The sequence below is a fragment of the Thermobia domestica genome, chromosome 1 (assembly GCF_964235325.1).
Source record: "Thermobia domestica chromosome 1, izTheDome1.hap1.1, whole genome shotgun sequence".
In the NCBI taxonomy this organism is placed as follows: Eukaryota; Metazoa; Arthropoda; class Insecta; order Zygentoma; family Lepismatidae; genus Thermobia; species Thermobia domestica.
The window spans coordinates 394,881,695-394,896,407 of record NC_137454.1 but is presented as its reverse complement, the minus strand read 5'-3'; the positions used below and the strand labels follow the sequence as shown (position 1 = coordinate 394,896,407).

The 14,713-nt window shown below is 36.4% G+C and overlaps 1 protein-coding gene across 3 annotated transcripts in view; it reads left to right on the top strand.

Annotated features, from left to right (window-relative positions):
* Moe (moesin) overlaps positions 1 to 3,658 on the top strand; it is a 136,961-nt gene extending 133,303 nt beyond the window's left edge. For all 3 annotated transcript variants that reach the window (XM_081732667.1, XM_081732670.1, XM_081732664.1), the window contains one exon: positions 2,305 to 3,658. In XM_081732667.1, the coding sequence (XP_081588793.1) occupies positions 2,305 to 2,469 (165 nt within the window). In that variant the 3' untranslated portion in view covers positions 2,470 to 3,658. The remainder of the gene's footprint in view (positions 1 to 2,304) is intronic.
* Positions 3,659 to 14,713: the final 11,055 nt, after the last annotated feature.

Genomic DNA, 14,713 nt, shown 5'->3' with positions numbered 1-14,713 from the left:
TGGGAGGTAAAGTGACTTTTTCGTGTGATTTATGTTTTGCATTCGCAGTTTTTTTTCTAAGAAAAAATATAAAAATAAATGGAAAAAGGCAGAAACTTGTTACTCATTACTCTTCTGAAAGCTTCAGTACTTGCTGCCATATGTAAAACAATCAGCTTTATTCTCACTTCAGCTTTTATTCTTTCTAAAGCACAGTGGATCGTTGGTGGATGCTTAAGCTCTCAAGGTGGGGTTGAGAACCCTTCTGTGTCTATTCTTTCTTCTATCATAATAGTCTTTTTTAGTTTTCTCTCGTAATAGTTAACGCTCCGCTCAGCGTTGTGTGTGTGTGTGTTTGTGTGGTTCATCATGTTCGTCTTGTGTTATGCTTCTTGTATGTTCTTCTTAAGAGTAGGTGATGAATGCTCTCAATGCTAAGTTAAATATAATGTCTGGGATGAAGAAATTCGGAAATAGGCCAGAACTGGTTCCACTTACTCAGAAGCTTCTTACACCTGCTAAGTCTGCTTACCGTAACTACAAAGCATACTACTTCTTGTTCACCTCAACCCTAGGTTGGTGGGCAACATGGAAATTTTAGAACTTTTCTCTCGCTTGGGAGAGCTGTATTATACTTTGATAAGGCCTCTTCTTGGTAGCTGCATCTAGATATTCTATCCTTAGTCTTCCTCTTCCTAGTTTTCCTTCTGCCTTTCCCTCTATCAGCACAGTGATCCAATCAGTGTCGAATAAGATGGCCAAGCATGCTGTTTCTTTTTTCCTATTGTCTTCATGATCTGTCATCCTTAATTAGCTTCCTTTAGTACGTCTTCATTCCTTTTCCTTTTGGTCTATGATATGCGCAGCATTCTGCGCCAACAGAGAAAACCTAAGAAAGAAGGAAGCTCAAAAAGAAGTAAAGAAGAAAAGATGAAACAAAACAACAGAGGTGAAGAGAATTGACAAAGGAAGGGCATGATGAGATTTTGGTCACTTTTCAACTATTTACAAGAGACCAGACCACTATGAGCCCTGAGAGTGGATTAAATAAGTTATTTACGTACTCTAAAAAATGGGCTGGTAATCTTTATATACAGGGTGGCCCAAAAGTAGGTATACAGTGCAGTACTGATCAGCTCATTGCATTTTGTCATTTCTTATTGTTATCCATCAGGTAGACTTAGTTTCTTTATTAGTTGTTCTTAATGTCTTTTTACTTATACCTTAAGCACGGAACAGCCGAAGCAAATAACCCCATAAACGAGAATGTTATACTTGATGAATGCAGAGTGTATACCTACTTTTGGGCCACCCTGTATTGCAAAAAGAGCATATCCTCAGTGATGAAACTTGTTTCAAGTCCTTTGTCTCATGGCTCAACTCTGCTTCCCCCCACATAGGTTGTAATGCGAAGTTTCTCTTTCTTTTAAAGCAGTGATTTCAGTAATATGGTGGAAAGTAAGAAACAATGTCAATGGACTTAAATTGTTTCATTGAAGCGAGTTTTCTAAGTAAGAGGGCACCACTTGTACTAACAGCTTTCAGGCAGTATTATTTCTTTTTATGTATTTCAGAGGTTTAAACTCATGAACTCATAAGCTCTTCAATCACGTTGCTTCTATTTTCTGCGCATCAGCTGTTGCTCTTGCGCCGAGTTGCTAGGTTGTTTTGCTTTGCCTGCATGCTCAATTCTTTTTACAACTGAATTGTGAACAGTAGTTCTAGCAGTTTTAGCAGTCTTGTGTCTAAATTTGGGCAAAAGTTGGAGTACAGTTCCGAATTTGTTACAAAAATTGGGAGAGCGTGCAGGAAATATTGTAATTGTAGTGGTTGATAAATCGGATTTTTTCTTTCTAAAGATTAATAAGAGAACCTAGGTTGTCCTAATATTTCTGTTCCTGTCTATTCCGTTCACCTGCTGATAATCAGCTTGCTCCGAAACGTGTTGAGTGTAGGGTTTCAGAATTTAAATAAGTAATATATTACTGAACAAGCTGCTTATCAGAGGTTGATAATCACAACAAGGAGGTTAAAAATGTTGGTAATCACATCAAGCAACAAGAGTTAATACTTTACGTGCAGCACGTATTCACCAATATTTTTTCTTTTCTTACACAATTAATATTTGAGCGAAAGAGCATTCTATAAAAGGAAGAACATGTCTAGGCGTTTATACGTAAGATATCTACCTCTGCACACTGACAGATCTGTAGTTTATATATATTCATTCTTAAGGTATGTTTGAATGAAACTAAAGTTTTCAGGAAGTTAGAAGCAAAATTCTTGTGCAAAATAGTGGAAGTAATGTGTTAACTGTGTTTTCAGGCTCTAAAGCAGGACTTGGCCCAGACTCGGGATGAAACCAAGGAGACTCACATGGATAAGATCCACCGGGAGAACGTCCGACAGGGACGAGATAAGTACAAAACCCTTCGGGAGATCCGCAAAGGCAACACGAAGCGACGAGTGGACCAATTCGAGAATATGTAGAGTGGCTCCCCCTCCCGATGCCTGTGATGGATGAATGTTTCTACGGTGGCCTTGGAAAGATTTTTTTCTAAAGCAGTAGAGACTTTATACTGTAGATCTTTTATACATGTATCTTCATTTGCGTTGGACTTACTTTGACAAATAATGAATAAAAAAATGTAAGATTATTAAAGAAGTAATTTATGAAGCGAGTGAAGGGGAGGGCTTGATTATTGTTTGGAAGTGTTTGGTAATATATATATATATTTTTTTTGGAAACACCATATACTTATTATACTCATCATCTCATCTGTCATTTTGAGTAGCATTCCAGAGTACTATTTTGTATTTCCAAGTTCTTTTCAACTTTTTTGAATGATATTTTCTAAAGTATTAAGTTAAGATGATTAGCATTTGTTCTCAGTTTCACTTCGTTATAATAATATATTAATAATTGTATTGGAGGTAGTAGAACATATCAGGTGGGAGGGTTGGTTGGGGAAGGGGCCAGCTGTGCCATCGACCGTTACGTCCAGCCTTCCATCAGCGATTGATTGGTGCTTTATGTAAATAGTGCTCCATGTTTTTTCCTCAGCTGCGCTTTCATAATGAAAGCTCTATAATGTAGAAGTAATCAACTTGTATCTCTTGTTGTCCAGTTTCCTAATAATGTATCTGTAATTTTTTTAAGAAATGATAAAAAGAACCATGTTGCCTTTTTTAACACAATGATGATAATGTACATTTTGTACAGAATACAGGAGTTGGTGAAAGCAATATATAGACAGTGTTTTCTCTTTCTGCAGAATGTTGAAATGAATATTTACCTAGTTGAATGAATGTATTATTAATACCTGTATTCTGTTCCTATTGTTAACACAATTAGAGGTTAATTTTTATATAACAAGTTTTTTGGAAGACTGAATTCTAGAAGCATGGCTTATGAATATTTTTTTCTGGTTTTTGGGATTCTATTAAGCTATTGTAAACTATATAAGAATAATGCATTTTTTAAAACCTCTCAAATCTCACTTGTTTAGTAAAAATAGTTACTTCGTTTCTCTCTCTCTTTCTCTCTTATTGGGAGAATCTAATTGAAAGACTTCCAGAACTGTTGAAGGAACAGAGTACATGAACAAGGGAGTTGTTCTGCACTTCCTCTAGTACTGTGGATATTAATAAAATGATAATAAATATCTACATGAAATTATCATTTGAGTTTTTCTACTAATGTGCTTTTGGTTCATAACTCATGTGATAAAACATTTTGAAAATAAAAACCTTGTATTCGATTGTTGTTGCAAGATTTCATTATTTTTATGCTAATTGATGTCTCACTTCCGGATGGAATAGAGGAATACAATCAGAGAGTAAACATATTCTTGTACTGAATCAGTTTTATATATATGAACTGCTTGTCGATATCTATTTTCATTTTATCCATTATGCGATCAGTGTTACTACCAGGAATCGTTGATTTTCAACAGATGGATAAAAATAGAGATGAAACTCCATTCTTGCGATGTATAGTCTGTTAAACCGCTTTTCAATCTCTCAATGTTTGTGCTCTAGAAACCAGTATTGAAACCGGAAATACTAGTAAATTTAAACCACTTTCTGTTTTGGTAAAGTGAACCGGGTGTAATGAGACGCTGACTAGACTGCGAAAACGTGTATGTCGCTGTTAGTTTTCGTTCTGGAAATGGCTAATGTTAACCACTTCCAGTTTGAATAGCGTTAACGGAGGAGACGTTGAATAGATTACAAAAGACAGCTTTTCTACATCTTAACCATTTTTGCTCGGATACCTGTCCACAGCCGGACGGACGGAGGGTAGCATAGTTTGGAAGTCTGATAAAACTGAATACTTCTCATACCAACGTGAAATAAGTTTGCTTTCGTATAATTTCGGGTAAGTAAAATATTAAAGGACGTACAAATCAAACATGAAAGATAGACCTTAAGTATGCATTATTAACAATAGTTAAACTTTCCTCACTGAACATTGCTTCATGAATTTGTTTTATAACCTAAATTTGGAGCCGTAGATATGAACTTGTAACATGAAAACAAAATACTTCGGAAACAGGGTGTCTATCGGTCACGAAAGTTACAAAAAAGCCACGAAATTTAGCTTTTGGGTCGCGATTTTTTTATCTGTACAAATATAAAGACTGGAAAATTTTGTTCCATAAAACGTCAAAATTTACTGCCAAAAATGTCTATGGTCGGCTTTAGAAGCTACCAAATCGCAAGCAAAGCACGCTTCTATCACATGCATAAAAACCCACGGAGGAATACGAAAGCAAAATCAAGATGGAAGTACAATATCTTAGAGTGGAAGTACTTCAGAAGGAGATCGAAAAAACTCAAAAATGGATAAAACAATATTAGCCAACTTCAAAGCGAGATAGGATCCATCGGTACAACTATTTACAAGAGTGTGACATTTTAAAAGGATTGCTAAGAACTTGTCAATTTGTGTATATTTAAATATGTAATTTTAAGATCAATGGCTTTGAGTGTTTGTTGTTGGTTAGTTACCAAACAAAAGACTATATACAGTGAATTACTGAAAGTGATGTGAGAAGATATCAAGTTTTTATAGCTCCAGGGAACAGCCTTTGAAACGAGATAAGATAGGGAAGTGATAAAGACTTTAGGCACTGTTATTAGTTTTTGAATGTTACGAAATTTTATGGTTTGGTAAAGAAAGTCACGAAATTTCAGTTTGGAATTTTAGTAGACATCCTGGGAAACCAAGTCTGTATCTCCGGTATTCACGACAGTTCTAAGAAAGAGTGGGTTGACATGGTGTTTTCTTCCCACCAACTGCCACAATGCGTTGTTGCCTGGTTTCAATTAAGTGCAGAGCGGGTTCTGTAACATTAATACTCTGCTAAAATTACTTTCCAGCCGAAATAAAGATCAACTTATGATACACTCCGAATCAAGTTTTGGATAGAGAAAAACAGAACATAAATCTGCATCAAAGAACCCGATGCTGTGAATTTGAAAAAGAATAGTTCGGAATGTATTTATAAATCTTGTTCACTTTGGTTATAAAATACCAAAACGCAATGTTTGAGTGAAAAATTGGGCGACGAAAGCTACACATTTCAACTTCAGATGTAGTTTATGACCATTATATTCACATACGGCCTCAATGCCCACGTTTTCTTATTTTAAAAATAGCTGAATACTCATCTAGTATTGGTATATGGACCTGGTTGATATCTTTCGTGTTAGCTGTAAGTCAAACCCTTTCCGGAAAGAATAATTCATTTCACATTATTTGTTGATACTTGCTATTTCTTGGGGACACTTGCCTGCGATTTCCTTTAAAAATGCACCGGTTCTAAATGGAACAAAACAGATCGTTAGTGCCTCTAATGCGGTTTGGTGATTGGAACGGGGGGAGGGGGGTAAGCACGGACACACAAGATGCAATCACTACAGTAGAAATCGCGACTTACATAATGATCTCTGAAATGGGTAGTGCCGTGTGGATTTAGACGATAAAGTATACAGGGTTCGTCACAAAATTTATACACACTTGGAACATAGGAAATTTATTTTACAATAGGAGTTAAAATTCTGAGAAAAAAGTATAATGTTCCCTTAACCTTTTCAGGACGAACGGCTCAACCCTTGAGCCAGCAATTCAAACCTCTCTACCTCAGCTCCTAATTAACCTAGAGATATGATTTTGGTATATGTCTCTTCAGAAAAAAATGGAACTTTTTAATCCTGTGTATCTCATTCATGTAGTGGGTCCCGCCGTGAGGGGGGCAAAGTTGGGTGTTTATAGCTTTCCCTCTGTCCCGTCAGAATTTGGGGGGAGGTACCCCCCTGATGGAGATACAAGGATAAAAAATGGCATCCATAGACAAAAATGAACATACATACTAGCCATACCCAGTCCATGACTTTTGGGCTTGAGAGGAGTGAATAAGAGGGGTATTGAATTTACCCTTTTTCTTATTGTAGATTTTCTTATAAAGACAAAAAAAAAAAAAATCAAATTTGAGGAACTTGGGCAACATTGTTATTCATCGTACGCAAGAAAAAAAATCTCACATTTACGACAGATATTTGGGACAATGTTACACAAAAGTCAAACCCGTCGGTTCAATACGAATGGAGAAAGAAATTCAGAACCCCACACCTACGTGACACATCCTGTATATTATTCAATATCCACTGTAATGTACTCTAACGTTGACATCCCTAGCGACATTCCTAATTATCACACACACAACAAACCATACCTCGTTGAAAACCTTATAGATCAGCCATTCCAACAATGTAACCTTTGTGTGTCTCGGGCCAAACTAGTAAAAGACGACGACGACGAAAGTCAAAATTTTGGGTGGAAAATCAAATTTTTCGAAATTTGTCGAACTATGGCAACGCTGTTATTTTTCGTACGCAAGGGGAAAAAAAATCTCTCATTTACGCCAGACATTGGGAACAACGATATAAAAAATGAATGGTGTAGGTGCAATAGGAGTGAAGAAAAAAATTCGGAACCTCGAACCTACGTGAATCATATGTTTTCGAGAGATTGTGGTATAAGCTAACATTGGCAGACTTGGCCACGCTCCCAATTGTCAAAAACATATCAGCTATAACCTCGTTGGAAAGCTTATAGAACAGACATTCCAACAAGGTAACTTATTGAACACACACACACAGAGAGAGAGAGAGAGAGAGAGAGAGAGAGAGAGAGAGAGCGAGCGAAAGGAAAACAGTTATCACCTAAGAACACACCGTTCTATTTTTGGCCTGGTCAAAGTCAGCTGTAGCTATCAGTTGAACCTAAGGGTCGTAAATATGCATTTCTTTCAACTCCCTCCTTTGACAAGTTATTTAGTTTTAGGAAAAAATCTTCCTGCCGAAGCAAAAGGAAAGAAAAGCAATGATCTTGCGACGAACAATGTTAGGTGAACCAATGCGAGTTTATTCTCTGCCGTTAGTAAGAGAATTTTTCTGCATTTCTACTGCACTTACACGGTTTATTTTTTTGCACAATTGTTCACAATAACGTGGGTAAATGTGAGAATTATTTTTCTTGCATACGACAAACAACAGTGTTGCCATAGTCCGACAAATTTCGAAAAACTTGATTTTCCACGCAAAATTTTTATTTTTGTCTTTTTCTTTTACTAGTTTGGCCCGACAGACACGAAAGTACCTTGTTGGAATGTTTGTTCCATAAACTTTCCAACGAGATACAGCTGGTATGTTTGTGACAATTAGGAGCGTGGCAAAGCCTGCCAATGTTAGCGTATACCACAATCTCTCGAACAAAATACAGGATGATTCACAAAGGTTCGGGGTTCCGAATTTTTTCCTCCATTCCTATTGTACCTAAATCCTTCATTTTTTTTTTTTTTTTTGTATCATTGTTCCCAATGTCTGGCGTAAATGTAAGAATTTTTTTCCTTGCGTACGACAAATACCAGTGTTGCCATAGTCGGACAAATTTGGAAAAATAGATTTTTTCGCAAAAATTTTGACTTTCGTCTTCTTCTTTTACTAGTTTGGTCCGAGAGACGAAAGTTACCCTGTTGAAATGGGTGTCTCATAAAGTTTCCAACGAGGTATAGCTGATATGCTTGTGACAATTAGGGGCATCACCAGACTTGCCAATGTTATCCTATACCACAATCCATCGAAAAAAATACAGGATGATTCACGTAGGCTCGGTGTTCAGAATTTTTCCCTCCATTCCTATTGAATCTAAACCCTTCATTGTTTGATATTATTGTCTCCAGTGTCTGGCGTATATTTTTTTTTTTTTTTTTGCTTGCGTACGGTATATAACAGCGTTGCCACAGTCTGACAAAATCTGAAGAATTGTATTTTTGAAAAAAAAAAAAAAATTTCGTCGTCGTCTTTTACTAATTTGGTCCGAGACACACAAAGTTACTTTGCTGAAATGTCTGTTCTATAAGGTTTCCAACGAGGTATGGTTTGTTTGTGAGACATTTAGGGGCGTCGCCAAGCCTGCAACGTAAGGGTAGACGAAAATTTCTCGGGAAAATAGGAACAGGATGATTCACCTAGATTCTATCTTCCGATTTTTTTAAACCTAGCTATTGTACCTTTGCCCTTCATTTTTTGGTATAATTATTACCAATGTCTGGCCTACAGGTCAGAATATTTTTTCTAGCGTACGACTAGAAACAGTATTGCCAGACTCAAATTTCGAAAAGAATATTTTTTCTTTCTTCTTCTTCTTCTACGGGTTGGGTACGGTAGCCCCAAAGGTTATCTTACTAGAATCTGTTTCATAAGCTTTCCAACAAGGTATAATTCATACCCATGGAAGAATTAGGAGGGGTGCTAGGGCCGCCAAAGTAAAGGTCTACGATTTTCTTGAAATCCCTGCCCGTCCTGAAAAGGTTAACAGTTGGCAGCAGAATTCCAACCCAGTTAATGACAAGAGAATACGTTGACGTTGGGAGATTGGAAACAGGTTAAGATGGATCACTGTGTTTTCTCGGTGTTATGCTAAACACTGCTTGAATAGTGCGGCGTTGGCAGATAGTGTGTTTACTGATGCCAGATAATAAAGGAAGTAATCATGGAATTCTGCTTGGATACTTACTGAAGAAATTAGTTTTCGACCCTTACCGCAATTCACACCAAAGTTCCGCTTCTTAAACTGCAACGCTGGAATCCAGGAATTTTATTGACTACCACAGTAGACGTACAAATTTGGCAACAACGCACTATGGCGTTCTGTGCAAGGTTCTTCTTAAAATCTAAAATCTATTTCCTTAAATGTAAATTATGTTCCACATTTTACTTAAATCTTGACACGAGAAACGGTCAAACACTATTTCGTAATAAGATCGTTACTTTTAAAATACTTTACACATAAATAAACATTTCATAAAACTAGGCACTTTCAGTAAGATCTAACAGCAAGTGCCATCTTGTGTGCTCATCATAAAACGAATTAAATATTTTACTTATCTTTTACAATATCAGAAGACACAACCAAATGAATCAGTCTCTTATGTTGTAGCTGAAACATCTTATAGTATAATATTTCTAATATGTAGCGTTTTATTGCACAGTAAAAGGGAATGAGCTAAAATACGTACTGACTTCCAGCTGGTGATCCACCTTAAGTGTTACTGGAAGTTTGAGATTGTTGTTGCGTTTTGGGACAAGACATATGGGACTGATCCACTTTCAAGGGTAACAATTACACATCCACAAGACAAAATTCATGGAAGTGTGTGTGGTGTATAGAAAGGCCGATCAGGGAGACCTCGTACGGTAAAACTGCTGAATTTTCAGTTGCTTGCTAAGACTATTTCAGGGTTCACCACAAAAATCTTCAAAGTAAGGTTCACGTGAGCGATGTAAGTGCTGAGCATACCGAAGAAAGGTAAGTTGCGTGTGTGCATTCAAAGGCTGTTGCAAAAGCTAAGGGGCGACGACCTAGATTACAAAATAGTTTCGTGAATGGGCTCGAGAGATTTATGAGTAGCATTGTTTGGCCGGATGGAGCACAATTTACTCAATGAAACCGTCAATAAGTATAATTGTGTGTACTGGACTGAAGATACATTAGTGTTGAAAAGACTGTGAATTTGCCTGGTGTAAATGTGTTGCTTGTCTCCCAAGAGATTCATTCTGTTTTTAACGGCGTTGTAACTGGAGAAAAATACCTAACAGTGCAGGAAGATTACATTTTCCTTGACATCCGTGACAAGATGGCCCCCATTGTACTGTTGTAGGGATGCGCAAGCATACGTGGGTCAAAATGTACGAGGCCAGTGGATAGGACGCAAAGGACCAATCTTTTATCCTGCACGCTTTCCAGATCTTACGCCGCTCGATGTTTTGTTATGGGGCACAGTAATGAAGTGTACACTCGTAAACCATGTAACCTGGACACACTTGAAGATGATATTCAAACGAAGTGCTCAGAAATCCCATTGGATGCTTTAGTGTGAAGTAATGCAAGCAGTCGTGGTTCGTACTCTTGAAATGTATCGATGCTGAAGGATCTTGAACATTTACTTTAATCACCATTAGGAACATTTTTTGACCAGAAATTACTTTTTTCAAATTGGACTGTATCCTTACTTTCCCCAGAAATGTAATTTTGTAGGTTGCAAAATAAAGTTTCTGTGACAGTTCGAATTGTGTGTGTGTACACTCATGTCCAAAATTATTGTCGCATGTCTATAAATATATTGTTGTAGGAATATAATTTGATAACGAATCCGCCCGGTATTTCTTATAATGTTAGTACGTGTATAATCGGCAAAAAGACGTATGTGGCAAATTTCATGTCAAAAGAGCAGTAAATAAGAATAAAACGAAAATAAAACTTTCTTGTCCATTTAGCAACATTTTGTTTTACTCATTCTAATTTTCTTATTTATAATTATTTTCCTATGAAATTTACCACAAATATAAATTTCCCGGTTATACACATAGTATCAGTATTAAAAGTACCCTTCAAAATCTTTATCAAATTATATTCTTACAAGAAGAGTTATAGATATGCAACAATCATTTTGGACATGATTGTACATTATTTCTTGACGTTCCCAGTACATGTTAATTTCGTGGAACTGTATCCTTCAGCATTTTCCTAGAAGAAATCCTGGCCATTTATAATTCAAACACACACACAATGCTCTAAATTGGTGGCTACTACGAAATTGAATTCACAAATAGCTGGACTCATTTAGACCAAAAATAACTGAATGCTTTTGTAGATCAGCCAACTAGCAACAGCTCAGATGACGAGAACCCTAAAACATGGTTAGCGGGGAAAGGTCAACGACACGGACAAGTCTATTTTCGGTTTTTGAAGTGTGGTCTATACTTAGATAACTACCCGGAGTAGCAGACGACATCTATGTGCTATTCCGTGGTGTCATTTAAGACCCTCGTGCGAAAAGTGGGCGAGCCCATACCTACGTCACACTGCTTCTGCTAGGGTTCTTCTCGTCATCTGTGAGCTGTACGTAGTCCTCCTTTAGGTCAATGCACTTTGTTCAAACTCTTTCCCGTGAGTAGATTCCATCCTTGTACGATTTTGAAAGGTCTGCAAAATACCTATCTACGGCTACCATAATTTTATTGGACTGTTTTTAGCCAGAAATTTCTTTAGATGTCAGAATAGGTGGAAATCAGAAGCTGCGTAATCTGATGAAGAGAGTGGATATTACAAGTACTGCCGTTCACATGTTTTCCCATTACCAAAGCACCTAGTCCTGTCTTCATACTTATTTTTTCTTTTGCAATTCAGGCAGCCTCTTGTATTTTTTTTCCACGCAGTTGATCCAGCAGATTCCAGTACTACAAGCTCGCTGTTCTACGATATTCGAGGTAATAAAAATTCCTTTTGCATCCGAGAAAACACTGGTCACAACCTTTCCGGCAGATAAAATAGACTTCGCCTTTCTTGGTGTAGGGTCATCGAATTCCACCCACTGCTTTGATTGCAGTTGCGTTTCTGGCGTGTAGTGAAGGACCCATGTCTCATACATAGTAGTAAACCGGCGCACAAAATCGGTTGGATCTTTTCTAACCTGTCCAAACATTGAGAAATTACTTTTAGCATGGTTTTGCTAAACATTCAATAAAAGCATCACAAAGCTTTCTCATACTTAATTGAAAATATACTGTATTTTCTCGATATGCCTGTGACGTCAGCTAGTTCATGGAATTTGAATGAAGGATCGTCCAATACCATATTGTCCCTTTCTCGATGTTTTCATCGCTAGTTGCAGTCTTGGATGTTCTTCACGACGATTATCAAGAGAAGTGTATTATTGAAAATGACGGAACACCCCTTATAAACGATCCAAAACGAAGAATTTTATGAAAGCACGGTATTAGTTAATCAATTTGAACGAAATGCACACAACATATCTAGTTGACATTTGATCTACATTGTTACGAAACATGTACTAACATAAAATTATTATCAACATCATTTCTACACAGGGCCAAGAACTCTGCCCTTGTACGTAATTTTTTTTTTTCCATTTTGGTAAAAATAATTTAATTTTAACGCAATATTAGCGAGGTTTTCTGTAGTGTTTCCCGATCATCTCCACAACTTGGTGAATTCCATCAAGGGTAGAAAGTAAATACTTACTCCCGGCTTGAAAATTTCTTTTAGAAATATCGGGAAATTTCCACGATAACTTCCGTAGACTTTATTCGATTTTGATACAATATACCATATTTTCTGTGAAGGTTCCTTGAAGCAAGTCGTTCCCCTGAAGGCTTAAGGAATTATTCTTTATTACATTTTTTTCAAGGATAAGATGTCGAAAAAAGTAAAAATCTTCCCTGCATCAATACTTAAGATTAAAGAAAAGATGTTTATTTAATTAAAAAACTACTCAGTTAATTTGAAGAAAGAAGAAATAGTAATTTTCTTACATGTAGAATTCAAACTAATGTAGGTATATTAGTGATTGACAAGGAAACACGGCTGTAAATAAAGCAACCAGTTTTGCCCGACGATAGAGTGCGAGTCTACCTCGAAACAGAGTAAAGCCTGATTGATATTGGCCAGAGGGCAAGACAGCCGAGTCGAGAGTAATGCAACAAAGCCTCACACTGCATGCTAGACAAAGGCCTTTCCAACGTTGAGAGACTGTTTCTCCCTGGCTAGCTGTCCTCTCTCTGGTCAATATGTGGTAAGCCCTAGTGTAAATTATACGAGTAATGACATTGCAGCCATTTTGAGGATATCTTTAAATTATTTAGGATATTCTGATTGGCTAACAACCTGCTTCTGCACTTTCCATTGACCATTCTCTATTGGAAAATGTGCAACTACATTCTGAGCCTAAAAGAAATGGCCCAACTAGGAAGAACGTGCACGATTTATTTATTTCGATTTGTTTTACATGTCGAGGTTAAAGTTATAAAGCCCTATCTACTACCTAAACATGATACAAAATTCAGACTGTAGTAAAAAAAAAAAAAAAAAAAAAAAAAAAAAAAAAAAAAAAAAAAAAAAAAAAACCGCTCACACACAAATATTATAGCGCTACACTAGGATAAGGCATACATGTGTGTTACAATATATAATAAATGTGGTTTTATATCCTTATGAAAAGCTTCTCTATTGGCTCTTCTGTCCCTTTGTCCATTCAACCCTGCTTCGAGAACAATAAATTGTAAACTGCTCGTTTGAAAGATGCTAAAGAGTTTGACTCACGTACCGAGGTTGGCAAAGCATTCCAATCACGACAGATTGAAATTATATATGACTTCGAGGAATAAGTAAATCTATGAACAGGAATTGCAAGCTGGCTGTTAAAACGTGATCTTGTGTCCCTGTCATGGAAATCGCTTTAAAAAATTAAGGTGTTTCTCTAAAAGTGTTTTATAGAGCAGTACCAACGAGTGCAATGTACGCCGTTGCTGCATCTTCAGCCATTGCAGCTTTTTAAAGAATGGCATTACATGATCAGAGAATTTTAAGTTAAAAATAAAACGTATGGAAGCATTTCTGCAAACGGTTTTGTAAATGTATATCAGCGTCAGTTAAGGCGGTGTCTCAGTACTCCAGATGTGGTACCACTAGAGTTTGAACAATTTTTCTTTTCAACTGTGTTGGTAAAAAGTTTAATTTGCTGAAAGAATGAATTCCAATACCCTGTTTGTATATCTTAAATTTACTGATATTTGTAAAGAAATACCTGGAGGGTATCCTTACGCGAGTAGAACAACAATATAATTATGATACAAGAAACAAACGAAACCTTTCCATTGTAGAACATACAACTGTATTATATGAAAAAGGGTGTAAATATGCGGGTATTATGCTGTACAATAAACTTCCCCAAAACAAAGACTCAGGACTCTGTTGCTAAATTTAAAAAAAGAACTTCAGAAATATTTATTACAACACTGCTTTTACTGGGTAGAGGAATACATGAATAGCTAACTGAAAAAAAAAAAAAAAAATCTATGATCTAATTAAATCAGTGTCACTACTTGTCTTTAGGATTAGATATATACAGAAGGATTTCTACATACACTGCAAGTAATCATTACTTATTGTAACTTTATTTGTAATAATGATATCATCCAAAATGTAACTATAATTACTAACTTTATGTAATTTACATTGTTATTATTTCTTTTTCGTTTGTGTTTATATATAAATGACATGTCCACTTCACATGCATTGTAATACAATGCTAAATGTATGAAAAAAGGACGAAAATAAATACAATACAATACAAAGAACAAAATC